The sequence below is a fragment of the Ceratotherium simum genome, unplaced genomic scaffold (assembly GCF_057802395.1).
Source record: "Ceratotherium simum simum isolate JZ-2026a unplaced genomic scaffold, ASM5780239v1 HiC_scaffold_43, whole genome shotgun sequence".
Lineage (NCBI taxonomy): Eukaryota > Metazoa > Chordata > Mammalia > Perissodactyla > Rhinocerotidae > Ceratotherium > Ceratotherium simum.
Genome location: NW_028261259.1, coordinates 581566 through 602641, shown reverse-complemented (window position 1 = coordinate 602641; position 21076 = coordinate 581566). Strand labels below are relative to the sequence as shown.

General features: G+C 49.3%; 1 protein-coding gene and 1 non-coding gene across 3 annotated transcripts; one reads left to right on the top strand and one right to left on the bottom strand.

The window, feature by feature from the left end:
- Positions 1 to 8693: 8693 nt before the first annotated feature.
- Positions 8694 to 8766, bottom strand: TRNAV-CAC (transfer RNA valine (anticodon CAC)). Its single transcript has one exon. It is a non-coding gene; the product is annotated as a tRNA-Val (tRNA).
- A 1738-nt stretch (positions 8767 to 10504) lies between these two features.
- TRIM41 (tripartite motif containing 41) lies at positions 10505 to 20157 on the top strand. Of its 2 annotated transcripts, none has more exons than XM_014779599.2 (6): positions 10505 to 11593; positions 15135 to 15230; positions 16995 to 17258; positions 17803 to 17825; positions 18026 to 18153; positions 18580 to 20157. In XM_014779599.2, exons 1-6 carry the CDS (start codon positions 10784 to 10786, stop codon positions 19182 to 19184), a joined length of 1926 nt encoding a protein of 641 aa, XP_014635085.1. In that variant the 5' UTR covers positions 10505 to 10783; the 3' UTR covers positions 19185 to 20157. The 2 variants fall into 2 exon arrangements, with proteins under 2 accessions (XP_014635085.1, XP_004443639.1); XM_004443582.3 differs by having other exon boundaries at positions 10506 to 11593; positions 17028 to 17258.
- Positions 20158 to 21076: the final 919 nt, after the last annotated feature.

Genomic DNA, 21076 nt, shown 5'->3' with positions numbered 1-21076 from the left:
CTCTGTTATATTTTGAAGATCTTTCCACCTCCAGACAGAAAATTTCCTCAATCTTTTTTTGCAGCTGTATAATATTCCACTGTAGATGAATCACAGTTTAACACATCACCTACTGATGGATATTTATACTGTTTCCAGTCTCTTGTTATTACAATCAATGCTGCAGTTACTAAGCATGTAGTTAAGGCAAATCGTCAGCTGTGGATCCTACAGGCTCTTTCCTCCCACCCGCCATGAATGAGATTGCCTGCTTCTCCACTGCTTTGGTGGCAGTGGGCTGCTTTAGCAATACAGCTAAACATGTGACCTCCCCTCCCCTTTAACATTGCCAGGGGCGCTCACTGCCTGTCCTACAAGATAATACCCATTGCAGGGCCTACAGGGCACCCTCACAGGAGCATACTCCGACAAAAGATTCTGAAGGTCACAGTGTCACTCTCAATTATGGTTTCTATTTCAATTCTATAGGACATTATTTTTTCTGTTTTCAGGCCTGTTTCTGTGGAGTATCTTGTTTTCTTCACTTGCAAAGCCATGGCCTCACTGGAAAGGCCTACTCAGTTACTCTGCCAATTTTCTCCCTCGGACAGGAGGAATCCAACTGGAGATAAGAAATTAAATTTGTAAGTGATTTTCTATTTGGTCTTGGTGTCATATGGGGCATATATAAACCATACAGGTAGTTTGTGGTCTACAATAATGATTATATATAATTTATATATAAATTATTAATCAACCATCCACTTGAATATTTTCATTTAAATAGCTTATTTGAAACAGAAAATTATCTCCAGGTTTAATATATTTATGGCTATTTTCTGATTAGTCTAAAAATACTACAGTATCATTTATTACTTTAACAGTCAGTGGTTTCCCTTTACTAGACTTGACAAAGTCATTCTCCCAGGTGTGTGGAGCATCAGGAAAGACGGCTCAACCATCATCACATGCTCACCCGGTTTATATCATATCACATTGGTTCAAGGGTGCAAGTTCCCCAAATAAAAGGGAAGTCTCAGTCACATGCTTGTGTCCTGGGGAATGTGAATCTTGGATACGTAGGAAGATAAAATGTCAACCAGAACAACCTAATTCTGGAGGACTGCCTGCAAGAGGAAGAGTGGCCAAAAGATGACAGGGCACGACCTGCTCCTCCATTCCATGTCAGGACCAACTGCGACCTGCTCCTCCATTCCATGTCAGGACCAACTGGATTAAAATCACGGGATATTTTGGGAAACCCTCTCTGCTGTCATTTGAGATGTTTAGTGTCTAAGGGCAAGTGGAAAGCTTTTGAATATGGAAAAGACTACATACTTGTTTTGTGAGTAATATTCAACTTATTATAGTTGTAACTGTTAAAACCCAGTTTTCTCAAGGTTAAATTCAACTTACAAAAACAGTTGTTTTTCTTATGAAGCTAGCCATTTTTGAAACAACAGGAACAATCCCTTTCACTTCATGAATTAAAGTTACCAAAAGGTGTCATACTGAACATCTAAGTGGCTGGTGATATTCTCTTCGACATTTCAAATGACAGTTACAGACTTATCCCTCTGAACCTTGAATGAGGAGTGCGGAGGGGGCGTCACTAATTAGGTCACACATCTGGAGCGCAGAGCTAGTATCTGAACCTTGGTTGCTGCTGCAGACTCCCTGCTTTAACCTCCAATCCACAGCACTCAGAACCCCCTGGTGTATTATTTAATTGCAGTCTCCTGAATGAACCTATGTGCTCACTCATCTGTCCTTAAAAACTCTGCGTTCAGGTCCTACTGTGTTCCTCATTAGCCTAGGGGTCCTCTAAGACTGCAGATCCAGTGTCCTCCACTCATTTTTCTATCCACTGGCAAACAGAAACAGCAAATGGTGTGGATGGAGTCATTAGAATGCAGAGCCAAGGAGGTCCAGCTGTAGCTGCTTACCCTCCAGCCCCTGGTCTTCCCTTCATCCTTGAACCCACCAAGCAAGCTCCTATTTCAGGGTCTTTGAACCCTCTGTTCCCTTGCCTGAAAGTCTCTTCCCCAAGACCTTTGGAAGGCTGGCTCTTTCTTATCTTCTTGCCTCAGCTCATTGTCACCTCTTCTAATGCATGTTTCCTGGCCCATCTTTCTAATGCTGTCCTCTGTTTGCCTGCCACTCTACTAGAACACCTGCATTAATTTTTTCACAGTCCTTATCACCGTCTGAGATTATTTCTCTGTTTACTTGTTTGTTATCTTAATTGCCTATCAGAAGCTAAACTTCAGGAGGGCAGAGACCTGGCCTGTCTTTTTCACTGCAATGAAAAACGACTGAATAAATGAAGTTTCCTTTTAATAGGGGTACACCATAGGTTTGTTGCAAGGATGCAATTAGCCAACGTACGCCCAGCACCTAGAACAATGCCGAGTCCATACTAAGGGCCCAATTCATGGGATTTGTAGCTATTAATATTGTTTCCTAAACCCTAAAGGTTGACAGAGACCAGACAGACTGAAGGGGAGATGGCCAATAAAGTAATTATAGAAGAAAGATCCATGAGATCTATGAGGATTGTAAAGAAAAGAGCAAGTGGGGTGGGAAGTGGTGAAGGTAGAGATTAAACAGGAATAGTGGAAGAGAGAGAATTGTGGAAGCTGGGTGATGGGTACTAGGGTTTCATAATACCATTCTCTCTACCTTAAATTTCCAAATAAAAAAGTTTTAAAAATAAAGCAAAAGGGAATACAATTACTTTGAGTGAGAGGTAAACATCTAGGAAGATAATTTTGTAGAGTAATAATGTTGAGGTTTAGTTGAAAAAAATGCAGGGGGCCAGCCGGGTGGCGCAAGTGGTTAAGTGCGAGAGCTCCACTGCGGTGGCTGGGGGTTTGCCAGTTGGGATCCCGGAAGCGCACAGATGCACTGCTTGTCAGGCCATGCTGTGGCGGCGTCCCATATAAAGTAGAGGAAGATGGGCATGGATGTTAGCCCAGGGCCAGTCTTCCTCAGCAAAAAATGAGGAAGATGGGCAGATGTTAGCACAGGGCTGATCTCCTCACAAAAAAAAAGAAAAAAATGCAAAGATCTAGCAAAGCTACAACTAAATAGAACCATCAATGTGAACTCACATCCCTTAAACTACTTCCCTAAGTTAATTTGGAAGTGGGGGAGCCAGGGATCCTCAGCCCCATGCACTGCCCTGGCACCCAGATTTGGCTCTTTTCTTTTAGTCTTCGCTGAAAAAACTTCTAGCTCCCTGAACATTCCTCTGCACCCTAGGGCAGGAAAAATTACAGATAGGCTCGAAGTGTGAGTTGCTGCCAGGAAACAAGGATGCTTTCATATAGTCAGGGCAAAGCTGAGAGGACAGACGGGCAGCAAGTGTAAAGGGGCTCCCACCGACACAGCTACAGTTCAAGCATCAGAAAGAGAATAACAGCGTTAACTGAAACAAGATGAGTCTAGGAAAGCTGTACAGCCATGATGACAAGTTAACATTAAATGTAGCCCAAAAGAAGTACGACTCACAGGAGACCGCTTCCTGCAGGGCTTGTTGCCCAGCACAGCCAGATCTTTGCTGTTAATTGTGTTGCTTTGGATTTGTGTACTGTCTCCACAAGATGGGTGAGAACTCTCCTGACAGCTGAGGCACAGGCTAAAATCAACCCAGAGAAGAGCGACAGGACTAAGTGACGGTCCTGGCCTCCCAAAGCCCTGGGGCCACCAAGGAGGTCAGCTTGGAGGTGGTGCAGAGACACTCTGGCAGTCCAGAGCCTGGGGTGGAGGGCACGTACTGGCTCAGCTTAAATCAGTCAGTAAAACATGAGGGAAGAAAAGAAATTGGGTCAGCAGGGGAAGTCTGGGAGAATTCTCCCAAATGCTTCACTGCTCTGGGGCTCTAAGTTCCAGGGCTGGGCCCTGGCCTTCCTGCTGGGTGAGTACATCTGTAAATGCTGGGAAGGTATACAAATGAGTAAGAAAGAGCAATGATAAAGAAACAGCCACGATATTGATATACTTTGTGTATATTATGCAGATGCAGATGGTCTAACAAGTTTTGCCATCACTGGGCTAGTTTTGATTATGCTTTGCCTGCATTTAAGATGTATGAAACTTTAAAGAGAATTTGATTTACCACTTTGATGTTTTATTTATTTGATTTTCAAGTCTGGCAGAAGTGCTAGGAAAGAAGTTTCTTGTCAGGTGTGTAAGGCGGCGCCGTCAGGTGTGTGCAAGTGTGCACTCCCTTTTCTAGGCGTGGAAGCAGACTGCGCTGCACGGGTCTACACAGTGCGCATCTCCACTGACCTCTCTCCCCCAGGAGCTCTGGATTAGGGGAGGGGAGCGCTGCTGGGCTGCTCTGGAGCTTTCGCTGCCTTTTCCCCTTGACCTCTGGAGCCTGTTTCCCAACACACCTGTCGCGTCTCTCTGCCCGGAGGCCAATGAGGATAGGTGAAGAGGGCGGGGCACCTAGACACTTTTGGAGAGACTGACGGTCCTTTTTACTTCTCTGCACCGCCGCTGAGGACATACCAGACGCTGGGAGGGCTACAGCGTAGACTCCAGGGGGGTCTGCACTGGGGGGCACGCGGGAAGCCAGAGCGTAAGGCGCCACCGGAAGAGCGGAGGGGGCCCCACTGAGGACCGGTGGATGGGGGAGGTGCGGGATGGGAGTGGACCCAGTCAGGGTAGAAAAACTCAGGCTCGCTCGCGGTGGCGTCCGCAGTGAGGATGTCGTCCTCGGCACCGTGCGGGAGCGGCCGGCTTTCTGCCCAGCCAGTCACCAGCAGTGCGCGGGCAGAACCAGCGCCACTTTCCGGGCTGTGCTTAATTGAATTTCAACTCATTCCTTCTTGCACTTTTCAATATGTCATTTGTCGTCGCGTGGCATTTCCGCCTTTTGTTATCTTTTAATCGATCAGGATTGCAAGTTCTTTGAAGGCAGGCTCTGATGACAAAGACCACCTTCTTGGCGCCATAGACCTAGAAGCCTGGAATATACTGATTGCAGTGAACTGGTAATGGATTGGGACATGCAGGAGTACGGATAAAACTATAATAGTGTATGTAGAGGCACGTACATTCCAACGACAAATGACTGAATGAGACAAATTCACTAATTAGAAGAAATTCTTTGAGTGAAGAAAAAGCAACGGAGACTGAGTTGTTTCCGCCTAGTTTCGAACCGGGGCCTTTTACGCGTGTTAGGTGAACGTGATAACCACTACACTACAGAAACCCACGGTTCCTTGTTTCGTTCCAGGAGCTTTACAGGACTTGTGTTCGTGGTCACCGCCCAGGTCTCCCCGTTCCACCCGCCAGGTCAGAGCCCTTGGAAGTATTTCGTCCTGGAATACCGGTCCCGCAGTGTTTGTCCAACTAGGAAGCGCCACCCGTTAGTGGGTCATGAAATCATTCACGTCCAGCAATTAAAAAAAAAAATGCAGTGAATGAAAGCAACAGGCCTCGCAGGAGCGAAGGTAAAAGTGGCTTCTGAGGGTTTCGACTGGATAACCCTCTCTATTTCTCTTTCTTCTAGGAAGACGGCCGGAGGGTTTAAATTTTCACATGATTTGTGCTCTATTGACAGTAAAGATTTAAAAGATTATAGAAATGCAAATTTTATCCAAAGTATACGAGATTTAAACATATTTTCGTCAAAATGTAAACTAAAATAAATATAAATAAGCCAAAAATGAAATTAATTTTACATATGCTTTCGAAATAATTATATACTTCTAAATTATGGAAAATTATTTATTAAAAATAAAAGGGAAATTGAAATTAATATCAAATTTTAAGTCAATGTTATTTAAAGATAAAAATTTTATTAAATTTTGAAAACTTAATGAAATCTTTTAAGTAGTTTATAAAAATAAAACTCATCAATCCTAGCATTTAACATCCAGTATTGGGATGAGGCTTAACGAATGTTATACGTAGATCTACATATACGCAAATCTAAGAGTAAGATGGATGGTTTAATATTGCAAAATGTTTTCCCGTCACCGACACTGATTCCCGAAGCCCCGGGGAGCCAGGAATTGGCACAAAGGCTGCGTCCTATTTCGGAGGGGTCCTCGGCGTGTCTGTGACCCGAAAGCCCTCTCTACCCCAGCGCCAGGAGGGAGGCCCTCTTGTCCAGTCTGGTTCAAGGTCACCAGGAGCCTGCCGGTGGCCAGATCCACGGACGCTTACCACTTTCCCTTACTAGACCATAATTTGAGTACCGATTTGTCTGTCCCCTCTTTCTGCACATCTCGACTCATCTGGCCTCGGTGGAAGCTTCGCCGCCGGCTCTCCTTCTATTCCGATTCGTCCTCCATCTACCGGAGTCCATCTCCCCGGGGTCAGATCTGGGTTTCCAGCTTGGCCCACCCTCTCCCCCCCGCATGTGTGGCTCCAGCAAGGACAGCTCTCCCCAAGCTTCAGATTCACATGTCTTGGCTATGTCCTTTCAGACGCCTCCCAACCTGTTCAAGACAGAACTCATTACTTCTTGCTCCTCTCTCAACCCCTCACCCTCAGTCCTCAGTCTCTGTTATTAAACCATCTAAAGCACAAACTCGCAACTCCCCCTCTCTTGCCTGGGGACAAACCATGCGTCCAGCTCCTTCACCCCCTTCTCCATCCAGCTGCTGCCTCACCAGCCACCTCCCATCAGGGACCACAGCTGTGTCCTTCCAGCTCCTTCACCCCCTTCTCCATCCAGCTGCTGCCTCACCAGCCGCCTCCCATCAGGGACCACAGCTGTGTCCTTCCAGCTCCTCTCCCTGACACAGCCTCGCTCTTCTCACACCTCCTGCTTGTTATTCCTGAAGGGATCCCTCTAAAAAGGTAACTCTGAGCCAGTCTCTCTGTCTCTCCGGTCTCCATCACCCAGGGGGCAAAAGACCAAAGATCTCATGTGTTTGCTGAACGTCTCAGCTAAAGAACGCTTGACTTCTTTGTGCCAAGAGCAGCGTGGGTCACTCACCCGGAGAGGGATTCCAAACCCGGCCTGGCCGGAGGGACAGTGGAGGGGTGGAGAAGAGAGAAAAGCAGGAATTGTAGTGGAAAGCTCAGGCAGCCTTCCTTTGTTTGTTGGCAGACGGGGAAGAGAAGCTGGTCCATTGCGGCTTCCCCTTAATGAAAAGCCAGAATCTTTTAGGAATGTTTTCCAGGCCCAGTCAAGGTGTAAAAAATAACCTTGAAACCACAATTTGCAAACAAATCCGCAAGTATTTGTGCAACACTAAGTGTCAAAGTTGAAACTCTTGGAACACCAGCTTGTTTAGACTCATAAGTTCCCAGATAAGACTGCGGTAACAGTAACTCCCCAGGGTGGCCTGAGCAGAGCGGGGCTGGACTACTAGCAACTCTGCCTGTTTGACATTTTCTGACCAATTCCGGTCCAGACTGCCTTCACACAGTGTCATGTAAACCCTCCCTAACTCCCCGCTTCGATACACTTCCGAGACTGAGGCTTTGTATCGGCTTTGTATCGTTCGCTTAGCAAGGGAAATAAACCAGCTTTATATGATCAACAGACTTCTCTTGTGGTCTGCTGTGTATGTGGAGGAGACTTCTACAGACGAGAAACAGAAAACGGGCTGAATTTGCGGGACTAAGGAAACAGTTAACAGGAAGGAATGAATTTCAGTTGAAGTTCAGGAAGAATTTCTTGACAAGACGGGTAAACTGAGGATGTTCATGTTAGCGTGTTCCAAAATAAAGGACATTTTTACATTCCTTTATGTGTGGGGGGAAAAGTGGAGGCCGGATTGCGTGGGGCAACATTTTACAAAAAGATCGACTCTTAAAACTGAGAAATAGAGTATACTGAAGACGAGGATCTCAGATTACCAGGGCACCTCTTTCTTGACCGGAAATCGAAACCGGGCGGCGGCGGTGAGAGCGCGGAATCTAACCTCTAAATCACAGAGTAAGGCGGTAGCGAATCGGGCGGCCCAGGTGTCGCCCCGGACACCTTGTCGTTTGGTAAACAGAAGGCGCCTAATACGTGTTGAACGTGGGTAGGCGGATTTCAGCAAGCGCAAAGGCGGCCTGAGGAGCCGCCTCCCAGGAATTTCTCCGCCGGCGCCTGCCCCTCACTCACTCCCCTCCGGCCAGGGAGGGCCTTAGGGCCGAACGCATTCCAATTCGAGGTCTTCCGCTCAGCTACGGGCGCCCACCGCTGGGGATGCGGAGGTCCACTAGCTCTCGGTCTCGAGAGGACCTTGTTGTCTTCGCCATCTTCATTTCCAAAAAGGGTCACATCCAACGTGGGGCTCGAACTGCCAGATCTTGAGATTAAGGATCTCAAGCTCTACAGGCTGAACTAGCCTGACCACCTCCCCGCTCATCTGTGTTGTGTCCCAGGAGACCAAGATCCACGTGCAGGGAAGCAACTGCACGTGTATTATGGAGCGTCTACTGTACGCCTGGGTCTGTCCTAGAGACTAGAGCCGGGGGATCCGAAGACTATGCCCCTCGACTAGGAGAGGTGACCGTGCGGGCTTCCGAGGGCAAAGCAAGGGGTTAGCTGAGGCGCGGGCCCTGAACTCACACTGAAGCATCTACAGTGCTATGCTGCGAGTGCGGCTCTCCCGCGATCCTGCTCCACTGCCCGTCTCCCTGAAACAGAGATACAGAGGGACACACACCTGTCCTTCCCTTCAGGTGATAGCCCGTCTCCCCGAGAGGCGAGGTGAGCAGATGACAACGGAAATCGAAGCGAGAGCAAAAGTTGTTTCCGCTCGGTTTCGAACCGGGGACCTTTCGCGTGTGAAGCGAACGTAATAACCACTACACTACAGAAACCAGCACGGCAGAGGGCCGCCTGACACGCACCGGACTCTACACAGGCCGGGAACCGCAGGGCTGCGCGGGCCGGCTGAGCCGCGGTCACGCCTTGCAGCCGCACTCTCCCGCACAGCAGAGCCACAGCTCCCGGCACGGCCTAGGACAGCCGTTCGCCCACGAGGACTCGTGCTTGGCGCGTGCAGACCAGCCCCTTAGGGGCGCGCGTCCACGCGCAGGCTCCCTCCGGAGCGAGGTCAGTTCGCCTGCCGGTCCTGGCATCGCGCGGCGTCCGGCACTCACTGGGCGCTCCGCACATGAGTTATGGTCCTGTAACTTCCCCCACGGTTTTTTAAAAAATTAAACAGTCATTTTGTTAACAGCCTCAAGTATTTCTATCGCACAAATAATCTATGTCGCAGAGATGCTCTTGGTAGCACAGCGGCATCTTTCCCAATACCGTTCTACATCCCGGATAAGAGTCTCTCAAGTAAAATCAAACCCACAAACCCAACTTGAGTCCCTGCCCTTAGGCTGGGACCCCATGCAGACAGACCTGGAGGTATTTTGGGTGCAGAGCACGCGTGGTGCACAGCTCAGAAAGTGCTGTATGAATCCATGACATTTAGAAAAAAAGTTTTCTTTTTTAATACATTGACTTGGTTCAAAATTCAAAAGATACAGAACGACATATACGAAAAAGTGTCCTTCCTACCCCGGACCCTCAGCCTTCCCAGAGAAACTCTGCTGCTAGGATTCTTCCAGACAGACGACAACGATGATAAAGGGTCGCTAAACCTTATATTACACTATGTGCTAAGCAACATTCTAGTCGCTTTGCATGACATTAACTCTAATCTCACAAAACCCTCTGGACAAGCACTATTACCCTTATTTTACATGAGCACACACAGGACTATTACGATATCAAATACATTTAACATTTTCCCCTCTTTTTCATAGATGGTAGTGTACTCTACACATCGTTCAGCACCTTGCTTTTTTCACTTAAGAATACATCTTTAAGAGGATTCCCATTTTACAGCTCGAGTGCTCCACGTGTGAACGTGCCGGTAACGATCTGTCACCAGTCCTTTACTGACGGGCAGTTGGGACGCGACAGCGACCGGACCGCAGTTTCTAAAATGGGTGTGGAAACGCCGACTACAGCTGCGAGGCGGGGGGGAGGAGGGGGGAGAAGAGTCTCGGGCCCCGCCCCTGCGCCGTCCCCGAGGGACGACTGAGTCCTCAAACAACAAAGTCCTCCGCCTAGAAGGGCCGGAAGTACTTCAGGGCGCTCACAGGGCCCACCCCTCCGCTTCCGGCATGGGCTGCGGGGAGTCGGTGTTGCGACTCCGTGTCCGGTCAGTAGGATGGCGCCGCGCCGATGCGGTCATAGCACCGAGAGCGGAGGGCCACCAAGCGCTTCCACCGCCTTCCGAAGTTTGCCCCCAGTGGCAGGAGATGGGGGAGGCCGGTCCTTCTGTTTCGCCTGCGTTCCCCGCTCCCTTGCATCACCGAGACGTGGGCCTCCATCGTTCTAGCCCTCCTGTCCTGTTCCTGGGTGCCTGCTAGAGCGTCTCCTCGCCGTTTCCTGTCGCCCAGGGTCCCGGCGGGGGCAGAGAGGGAGAAGGGGGCGTAGCGCAACCGCGGAGGCAACTCGCGAGCTGCGGTGGCTCCCAGGCGCCGGAAGTGTTGGCAGGGAGGCCGGAAGTGAGGGGGAGGGGCCAGGAAGTGAGGAGGGGCGGGGGTTTATAAGGAGGCCAAGGGAGCGTTAGGGCAGATTTGCACTCAGGGCTACTTGAGGGACTTGGCAGTGGCGCTCTGCTCTTCCCTTCCTCTCGCAGGGACACGGTTGTCGTCTGGGAGTAGGGTACTGTGTGTGGAGGGGTGGGTTGTTGGGAGGACATTTCTCTGGCTGCGCTTGAGGCAAAGTGTGAAGAGGCAGGGCTGGGAGTGGGGCCGGGTCGTCAGGGCGTCTGAGGGGGAAGACCCCCGACCCCCGCCGCCCGTCTACACTGGCTGACTGGACACTAAAATGGCTGCCGTTGCCATGGCACCCAACCCCGTGCAGACCCTTCAGGAGGAGGCGGTGTGCGCCATCTGCCTCGATTACTTCACGGACCCCGTGTCCATCGGCTGCGGGCACAACTTCTGCCGCGTGTGTGTAACCCAGTTGTGGGGAGGGGAGGATGAAGAGGACAGGGACGAATTAGACCGGGAGGAGGAGGAGGAGGACGGGGAGGAGGAGGAAGTGGAGGCTGTGGGGGCCGGTGGGGGGTGGGACACCCCCATGCGGGATGAAGAGTATGAGGGTGACATGGAGGAGGAGGTCGAGGAGGAAGAGGAGGGTGTGTTCTGGACCAGTGGCGTGGGCGGGTCCAACTGGGATAACGTGGACTACGTGTGGGAGGAGGAGGACGAGGAGGAAGACCTGGACTACTACTTGGGGGACATGGAGGAGGACCTCAGGGGGGAGGATGAGGAGGACGAGGAGGAAGTGCTGGAGGAGGACGAGGAAGAAGAGCTAGAGCCCGTCACCCCACTGCCCCCGCCTCCAGCCCCTCGGAGGTGCTTCACCTGCCCCCAGTGCCGAAAGAGCTTTCCTAGGCGGAGCTTCCGTCCCAACCTGCAGCTGGCCAACATGGTCCAGGTGATTCGACAGATGCACCCAACTCCTGGTCGAGGGAGCCGTGGGACCGAGCAGGGCATTTGTCCCAAACACCAGGAAGCCCTGAAGCTCTTCTGCGAGGTGGATGAAGAGGCCATCTGTGTGGTGTGCCGAGAATCCAGGAGCCACAAACAGCACAGCGTGGTGCCATTGGAGGAGGTGGTGCAGGAGTACAAGGTGAGAGAAGTAGAAGAAGGGAGTTTAGTGGGGGTGGAGAGGAAGTAAGAGAAGCTAGGAAAGGAAACATGTCATCCTCCCAAAGAATCTCTTGTACTGATGAACTGATTCTTCTTATCCAAGGACTTACTGGCACCAAGGTGGGTTAGAGTGAGAAGGATCCTGTACACAGACAAAGCATACAGTGAAGACGACCAGGGAAGACTGGCTTCCTCAAAGTAAATTGGGCAAAGCTGGTGATGCCATATCACTGGGCTTCATCTCCTGGGGAAAAGCCACTGCTGTTTCACACTTCTACTGTCCCTAAGTGTAGGAGTGCAGATGACAGGCCGTAGGGCTTTACCACCAGTCTCATTTTCTTCTGGGTTAGTCTTAAGTCTTCGACTGAGACCTCTGGAGATGGGAAGAACTTGGGGCCTCAAAGAACAAGAAAGGGCTCTGAGGAGCAGGAGCATAGAAATGACCACTAGTGTCAGACACAAATGCTCTACACAGGCCTTCTAATGGGTATCCCACCCACCCCATGATATGGCGTGGTTCTCGCAGAGGATTTTTGTTGGATCTGCATCAGTCTGATGTACTGACCGGAACTTCTTCCCTGGGAATTCAGAAAAAAGGGAGAGGCTTATAAGTCAGAACACCTGGCTCTGAATTCACTCTGGCAAGTCTCTGAATGCCTTTGAACTTTAATTTCTCCAGTATTATTACCAAACACTTACTAAGCACTTTTCATGGACTATCTCATTTAAAACTCAAAACAACCCTGTGAGTTTGATATGCTATCTGTTTCCATTTTACAGATTGGGAAACAGATATAAGTAATATACAAAGGACCACACAGCTACTTGTAAGTGATGGACTTGGTTATGACCCCTTCTCCCCTGGCCTGTATTGTTAACAATGTCACCACCATTTGAATGTCTGTTGTTAGTTTGACTTTTCTGACATGTGACTTTTCTTCTTGGAGTCTGATTTTAGTTTGGTTAATATCTTGCCCCCTACTTCTGATCCTGACTCTTTTTGGACATAAAGGAGATTTTTCTGTGAGACACCCAGCACAAATAGCCATCCAGGACAAAACTGAGTGAAGGCCCAGATGGATTTGAAGCAGTGGGACCAGGAGGGGGAGAGGGTAGCTGCTTCTGTGTGGTCTGCGCAGAGCTTTTTTTGTCTTATGACAATTGTAGAGTAACGTGTCTGGATCTGTGAGTGATACAGCTAAGACAGACCTACATCCCCTTATAACAAGTAACTATTTCTTCCACACACTAACTGTCAAACCTGGCTGATTATCCCAATAACTAGGAGATTTCAAAAGTACCCTAGGGATTCTGAATCAGTGACGAGGAGAATGTCTTTAGAAAGCCCTGCCTAGCATGGGAATCACTGCGTTGGTAACATCGCCTGCCTTTTAGGCCCTGCGTTATTAGGAGAGGTTGTGAGCTCCTTTAGTCCTTCCCTTTAATATTCCCTCGGTTAACTCGGTTCCTAGTTAACATCAATGTATGTTCACTTTGTTAACTGGATCCTGGGGTGGACTATCCATGGGCATTCTACTCCTTCTTCTCTACCTTCCTTCTGCAGGACTCTTCCGAAGAGCTTCTGAAATTGGATTTTAATTTATGTTAGCCACATCTATTGAATGCCACCCCAGTAGAGCTCTGCTATTTGGGGAGGCCATATGGACACAAATAATCTGATATTAACAGATCAGCAAATGTAAATATGTAAGTTTTATTATGTAGAACTAATTCAAGTGATGCCCTTTCCAACTTATAGGCTATTTTACAGGTAGGTAGTTTATTCTTTTCAGATACGTACACTAACTAGCAATAGCTTGGCACAGTGTTACTTTGTAGAAGTATTTCCGTATTGAATAGGTAATAACACACAAATGATCTATAAATGAAGCTCCTAAAAAGTTGAAGGTCTTTGAAAATTTCTCTTAAATAGTACTCTGTTTGGATATGTGCTTATGAACTTTTTGTCAACAATTTAGGAAAAATATTAAGTGGGAAATTTAAGCATCATGAATTCTGACTTAATAGAGTTGAAATTATTGACACTACTGGAGAAAAGTAGAAAGTAATATCAAAAGGCAAAATTTGGGGTAGTTTATACTATTTTCACATTATGGATTGATTGTAATCTTATTATTACTGTAATTTTTTTCTACAACCACTTATCCTGTGCAACAACTGCCTTTTGTACTCTGGGTCAATAACCTCTTTAGTTCAAGGGTCATTATCAGGCTGTCATTGGCAGCCTAGGCCTAGACAGGGAATATTAGATGACATTTACTGATCTTTTGCTGTATGGCAGACACTGTGCTAAGCATACTGTCCATGACGTGGATTCTGTTATTCCCAATTCCCATCTTAAGATGAGGGAACTGGTAGCATGGCTTGCCTCAGGTCTGCGTTTAGGTTCAGGTTGGAGTGTAGGCTTGAGCTCTTCTGCCTTGTATTACCACTCAAGGAAAAGGAAGGAGAGGGCAGAAGTAGTAGAGGAGATAAAAAGGGAAAGAGCAGGTAGGTCGGGCTTATCTCACCCTTACTGGTCTCTCTAACCGCCCTTCAAAGAAAAAGATCCTGCTACAGATGATTGGAACACACGGCTCAAGTGCATATTTGCTGTGAAGCTTAAAACCTTAGGAGGAGAGGGTTTTTGTTTTTCATTTAGCAAGTAGTTGAATGAGAGAGAAGGCAGATGGACGGAGAGAAGCATAGAAATTGAAATAAGTAAAGTGGGGCTCCTGCCCCCAGGAGCCCCTGTGTCTTGGAGGAGGCACACTTGTAAATGATTACAGTGCCTGGGAAGTATTGTAAAGGTTGTATTCATGTTTCTTTGGATTACAGAGGAAGTTGGGGATGGTAAGGATCAGGGCCATGGTCAAGTAGCTGGGTTTTAAAGGAAGAATGCCTTGGGCCAAGTGGAAAAGGGCTATCTCAGACTGAAGGAACAGCGTGGATAAAGGTATGAAATTATACTCAGGAAAAGACAAGTAGTTTTATGTGGCTAAAACTAAAATTCTAGATAGAAGGGGTAGGTGTAGGAGAGGAGGCTAGAAATGTAGTGGCAATGAGAGCCTCATATTTTGCAAGTGGTGGAGAACTACTGAAGGATTTTTAGCACAGGCACAAAATCATCAAAAGAGTAGAGATGGAAGTTATGAGGAAGAATGCTCATGAGGGCGAAGGGACCATAGGCAGGAATATTCATATGGAAGGACTTTGTGAGGTGAGGGGCTCAAGTGAGGTCCACCCCAACTCTGAGTGTGGGGCTCTGTAGTCATCAGGATCCTATGTTTAGAGAACACGCCCAGGGCTTCTGTACATGAGTGCAGGTGGAGGGTTGGAGGCCTTTGTCATCATCTGAAGAGAAGAAAGGGGAAGAAGAGAGTATGATGCTCATTTGATACCTGTGATGGGGATCAGGCTTTGAGCCCCAAACCACTGCAGGGAGGATGGGGGAGGTGGGCTCTGAGGACAGGTCCTTCTCTTAGCCCAGGCCTCTAACCTTCCTTTTTTCATTCCCTCAGGCCAAACTGCAGGGACATGTGGAACCACTGAGGAAGCACCTGGAGGCTGTGCAGAAGATGAAGGCCAAGGAGGAGAGGCGGGTGACAGAGCTGAAGGTGGGTGAATGTCCTTGGCAGGGGCTGACTGGCTCTGTGGTCAGGGCAGGGAAGATGGGTTCCCCACTCTCACAAATGGTGACTAGATCCCTGGAAGAGGGGCAGCCAAGGCCTGGGAGAGAGGTCGACACCTTCCTAGCGTTCTGAAGAGAAAGGGGCCTTAGTGGGTCAGGAGGTGTTTGTTCCTAGGTTCCAAAAGGGAGTGAAAACAGGCCTGACTTGGAGAGGTTCGGTGCCTGCCCAAGGCTGCAGAGCCCAGAGCCGGTGCCCCACACTGCTGTGCCCACCACATGAGATAGCACAGAGGGCAGAAAGGGGCAAGGAAGAATCCACATAGCAGCCATCAGAGAAGCCCCGGGTGCCAGGATGGTTGGCAGGTGGTGGGCAGAGCAGCCCTAGGCATGAGAGGGAGCCAAGAGTGTTTAGTGGATGGGGAGGAATTACTGAATGTTAGCATTGCAGAGACATAGTATCGTCTAGTCCTTATATCTTCTAGTGTTTCTCAGCCTTTTTTCATTATTGCTTACCCCTCCACAAGGAGTATTTTTAGATATGTTTTTCCTAATTTCCATCTCTCACCCCCTGCCTGTTTTTGTAAAGCCAGCAGGCACTGGAATGGCCTAGCACTGAGCTTCAGAGACCAAGCCAGGACATCCCTCCTGTCTGACTTCTTCCCTTATCCCTTCCATGCCTGCCCCCCTGGCCAGTGGCTGGGCCTTGCCACATCCCAGGGCCCGTGCTCATTCATTGCCACCTATCCTTTAGGGACTCTGCTGCTGGCAACTGCCAGGACTGAGTGGTAGAATCTGAGTCTGGGAGTCGGCGAGTTATCTTGCCTCCAGCCAGCTACCCAAGTTGAGACTTCTGGGTTCCTGGGGTGCTGAGAAAGTGTCAGGATTTGAGTGTCACTGGGACAGAGAGTAAAACTGACTTTCCTCCACCTCCTTGGCCAGCCAGGACTTCCCTCCCCACTCTGGCCTGTTACTCTTTGTCCCAAGAATGTGTCTAGCTGATATCTGGGTGAAAATGGTGCCCATCATCCAGGATTGCTCAGCCCAGGCAAATGGGGTGGGAGTGGGCAGAAGTTTTCTCTCATTGTATATAGAAGTACCGACATCATAATATCCTTGATTTTGCTTCTTGGCCCTTAAAGTGTAAAATATTATCTGGCCCTTAGAGAAAAAGTTTGCCAACTCCTGATAAAAGGATTGAGTTACTTTCCCAAGGTTACACAAGTGGTGTAAATCAGGACCCTAACTTCCTATCTTGATTCCTGAATTTTTTATTTATTCATTTCAAAAAATTCTTACCAAGCACCTATCTGTGGATGGTGCTGTGCCAGGGTCCGAGGACTCTTTGGCAAACAGAGCTTATGGTGCAGTGGGGGAAAGGTTAAAAGGTATTCCAATGTAAACTGACCATTTCAAATTGAGATGTCTGCCTTGAGGAGATACAGTGGTATTTGTACAATGAAATCAGAAATCAGAATAATGAAATTTAGATCTGGAGGGGAGGCAAGGCTTCTCTCAGAGAATGTTTAAGCTTAGACCTGAAGAATGAGTCGAGTTAGGTAGCCAAGGTGGAGTTAAGTGTTGCAGGCAGAGTTTGGGACCATTGTGCCAGGAGTGTAGGAGTGGTGTGTGGTAAAGCTGGGAGGTGGGAAAGGGAACAGGAGCCTCTTTCCATTCGGGATATAGGGCTCCTTTGCCTTGGGTTGAGGGGCAGCAGTTGCAAAACTGGAGGTTTATGTTTCTGTGTGTTGAGGTGGTATCCATCATCCTCTTTGCATCATCCCAGAGCCAGATGAAGTCGGAGCTGGCGGCTGTGGCCTCAGAGTTTGGGCGGCTGACACGGTTTCTGGCTGAAGAACAGGCAGGGCTGGAGCAGCGCCTCCGAGAGATGCACGAAGCCCAGCTGGGGCGCGCAGGAGCAGCAGCCAGCCGCCTTGCAGAGCAGGCTACCCAGCTGAGCCGCCTGCTGGCCGAGGCCCAAGAACGGAGCCAGCAGGGGGGCCTGCGGCTGCTCCAGGTGAGCAGTGCCTCCTTCCCTGTCTGCCCCCCAGTATCGTGTTTGCTCTGTCAGGCAGTGCTTGTAACAGCTGTGCAGAGCTGCCTCTCTTCTCATTGGGAGGAACCCACAATGACTTAACCTGAAGACCAAAAGGTTTTTTGAGGCTGGAGACAGAATGTGGTTTGTGTGATGATTATACCTAGTGAAAAGAAAGAAGATTCAGTTGTAGAAGGGAGATTTTAAATAAGAATTGAGAAAAGAATTTTTGACAGTGACATCCTGAAAGATGACCAAGTCAATTTTGAAAATTCTCTTACTGGGGTTGAAAATTCTGTTACTGGGCTCACAGCAGGATGAGTTAGGCATGCTGAGGCATAGGAATGATTGAGATAGATGCACATTGGTTGAGGGCCTTGAGGGTGCTTTTTCTGCCTCCCTGTTCAAGTTCAGTCCTTCCTTTCTCTGGCTGGAATCAGATTGGGAGAAAGGAGCCGCCCCTGTGCAGCTGACTCTCTCTTTGTCTCTTTTTCCCTCTCCCTCTTTTTGTTTCTGTTATTCCCAGGACATCAAGGAGACTTTCAATAGGTGTGTTCCCACCCTTTATCCTTTGTGACCCAGTGGAATCTGGTTCCCCATCCCTGCCTCTCTTGGATATCCTGCTCCTCTCCTTCCTTCCCCAGGACCCAAGTTTCTGCCTCCTGGATCCTCCTCTCCTTCCCCTCAGTTTCTATTCTTCCCTCTGGGAATATCGTGGTCCCACCCCCTGCCCGGTCCCCTTCCTCCAGGTGTGAAGAGGTACAGCTGCAGCCCCCAGAGGTCTGGTCCCCTGACCCGTGTCAACCCCATAGCCATGACTTCCTGACAGACGCCATCGTGAGGAAAATGAGCCGGATGTTCTGTCAGGCTGCCCGAGGTAGGGAGGTCACCTGTGAGACTTTCCTTTGCCTTTCCCTTCACAGACCTGAGATGGGGTTCTGAGGGAAGTTGGGCCCCGAGGGAAGAGTGGGTGCTGAGATGGAGCAGGATAAAGGCAGGCCACGCGGGGCTTCAGGCCAAGAGTAGCTTTTCTCGTGGCCCAGGTAGGTGTTGGGGGTGGGGAGGTGGCAAGAATAGCCGGGGCCAGAGGGAAGACTTGTCTGGTGTCCTGGAAACAAGAGTGGAGAAAGAGGTGGAGCCCATAGGAACCTGAGCCTGGCCTGTAGGATGGGGTGGGGAGCTGAGGCTGGTTGGATGGGGGGAGGGAGGTGAAAGGTGGCAGGAAAGGCCGAACCCTGGAGTTGGCTTCTGATGGAGAACAGTTGTTCCAGCCCTGGCGTATTTGTCCTCCCCCCCTCCCAAGTGGACCTGACACTGGACCCTGACACGGCTCACCCGGCCCTGATGCTGTCCCCTGACCGCCGAGGGGTCCGCCTGGCAGAGCGGCGGCAGGAGGTTGCTGACCACTCCAAGCACTTCTCAGCGGACTGCTGTGTACTGGGGGCCCAGGGCTTCCGCTCTGGCCGGCACTACTGGGAGGTAGAGGTGGGTGGGCGGCGGGGCTGGGCAGTGGGTGCTGCCCGTGAATCGACCCATCATAAGGAGAAGGTGGGCTCTGGGGGGTCCTCTGTGGGCAGCGGGGATGCCAGCTGCTCCTCACGCCATCATCATCGCCGTCGCCGGCTCTACCTGCCCCAGCAGCCCCTGCTCCAGCGGGAAGTGTGGTGTGTGGGCACCAATGGTAAACGCTACCAGGCACAGAGCTCAACGGAGCAGACACTGCTGAGCCCAAGTGAGAAACCGAGGCGCTTTGGTGTGTACCTGGACTATGAGGCCGGGCGCCTGGGCTTCTACAATGCAGAGACTCTGGCCCACGTGCACACCTTCTCGGCTGCTTTCCTGGGCGAGCGTGTTTTCCCTTTCTTCCGGGTGCTCTCCAAGGGCACCCGCATCAAGCTCTGCCCTTGATCAGCCTGCCACCCGTAGGGGCCCCTCTGGTCAGCACTGTGGGGGCGGGTGGTGGTGGAAGATGGCCCTCAAAGGCTCCTCCCACTGTTACTGCATTGCTTCCCACTCCTGCATCTCCCTCTAGGAGCCTAAAGAACTTTCTTGGCCTCCAGCTTTGCCTCCTCTCACCTATGTCTGCCAAACAGGTCTGCATGGGTCCCTGATGAGAATAGCTGCCTGGTTATCCCTCCTGTGGGCCCAGGGTTCTGAGTTTGAGTAGGGGATGAGGGGAGATGGTAATTTCATTACTAAACTTCCCTTTCCCCACCCCTGCTCTTCAACCTTCAAGTCACTTCTGAGGCTGGAGGATTTGGGCAAGACTGATGACAGCCCCCATTCCAATTCCATTTTCTGATGCAAATTTTAGCTAAGGGATTTGGAAGCTTTTTTGGGGAGGCAGGCGGGGCAAAAGGGTGGAGCTGGGTAATAATGTCTTACTATCCGGGGGAAGTAGAAGGGATTCTACACTTTCCTTCCATCCCCAATTTCTACCTCCATAGACTGGCCAGAATTTAGCCTCAGTGAGAGGTCTAGAATGGTGGACACCATTGAAACCACGTACCTTTATATCACCCAATAAATTATTTTCTCCCCCTTCCTTTTTCCAGTACTCAGCCCAAAAGCAAAGCTCACCCATCCTATCCCTCCAGGTCTTTTCATTCTCAGGCTCCTTTCCCTTTTGTTCAGTGAAATTCCTTTGTCCTCTTCAAGTCTTTAGTTCCCTCCATGTGGCAAGCCCTGACTGGGAGCCTGGGGACAGGGGTTTGGATCCCCCGAGAGGAGAGCCTTGGGTGTAATCTGTTTTTCTAGTAACTCCTTGCCTTCTGTCACTTAGCAGCTTTTGTCCTCAGCTTTGATCGCTGAGGTTGTTTTACGTTCCTGAGGGAAAGGGAAGATGGGCTGTGTTGTGGAAATAAAAAGGTTTATTTGCTTCTTTTGTGGAGTCCATTACTTTAGATGAGCAGAACCTGCTTGAGGATGTAACTTAGAAGCCATTTGATTTCTTCCACAGTAAGCCAGTCCCTTCGGTAAATGAGATGCCACAGAACTGAGGACTGGTTAATTGCACCTTTACCAAATACATGTCCTTGGTAGCTGTCACATCAGGCATGATCCTGTTTCAACTGATTGGGGTACAAATCCTATCCTTCTCCCCCCATTTGAATATCCTACTTTATTGGCATGCCCTGCAGAATCTACTTGAAATCATTTGCGACTTCCTTTTTACCACTGCTTTGATAATTTATGACTATGGTTTTCCCAACAATCTCCACATATGGGTCTCAAGCCCAAGACCTAGGAACACTCCACTTTTAAAGTCTTTCTATATGTGATTATATCTAGTTCAAGTCCCACAAACTTGAAGCTGAAGCCAATGAGAGGCCTCATTACCATTATGGGTTGAAGGAGGCAATGGAGGGTACATTCAAGCTACTTCAATACACTGTGCTTCTCATTTAGCCACTGAGAAAAAGCCAGCTGTGATCATATTTATGCCTCCAGATTACACAATTTTTAATCTCTAATTATGGAAGGAGTAAAGAGTTGTTCTTAAGCAGCAGTTCTGGTGAGAGTTCCCTTGCCCTGAAGGGTTTTTTCCAAACCCCCAATTTGATGTAGACTATGCTAACCTGGTGAATTTCAGAGTCTTTTCTGAATTATAATCTTACCTTTGGAGGAATGACAAAATGCCTGTTTTTTCAATTCTTTCTTTGGTGTTGAGTTGGACTGGAGGACCTAAACCAACTGCAGCCACTTTGGAATAATCAGTCCCTTTCACTCAAGAATAATTGAAGGGAGGCCCCAAGAATTTGTACCTGAAATGTAGAACACTGTGATGAAGCAAGTTGGGG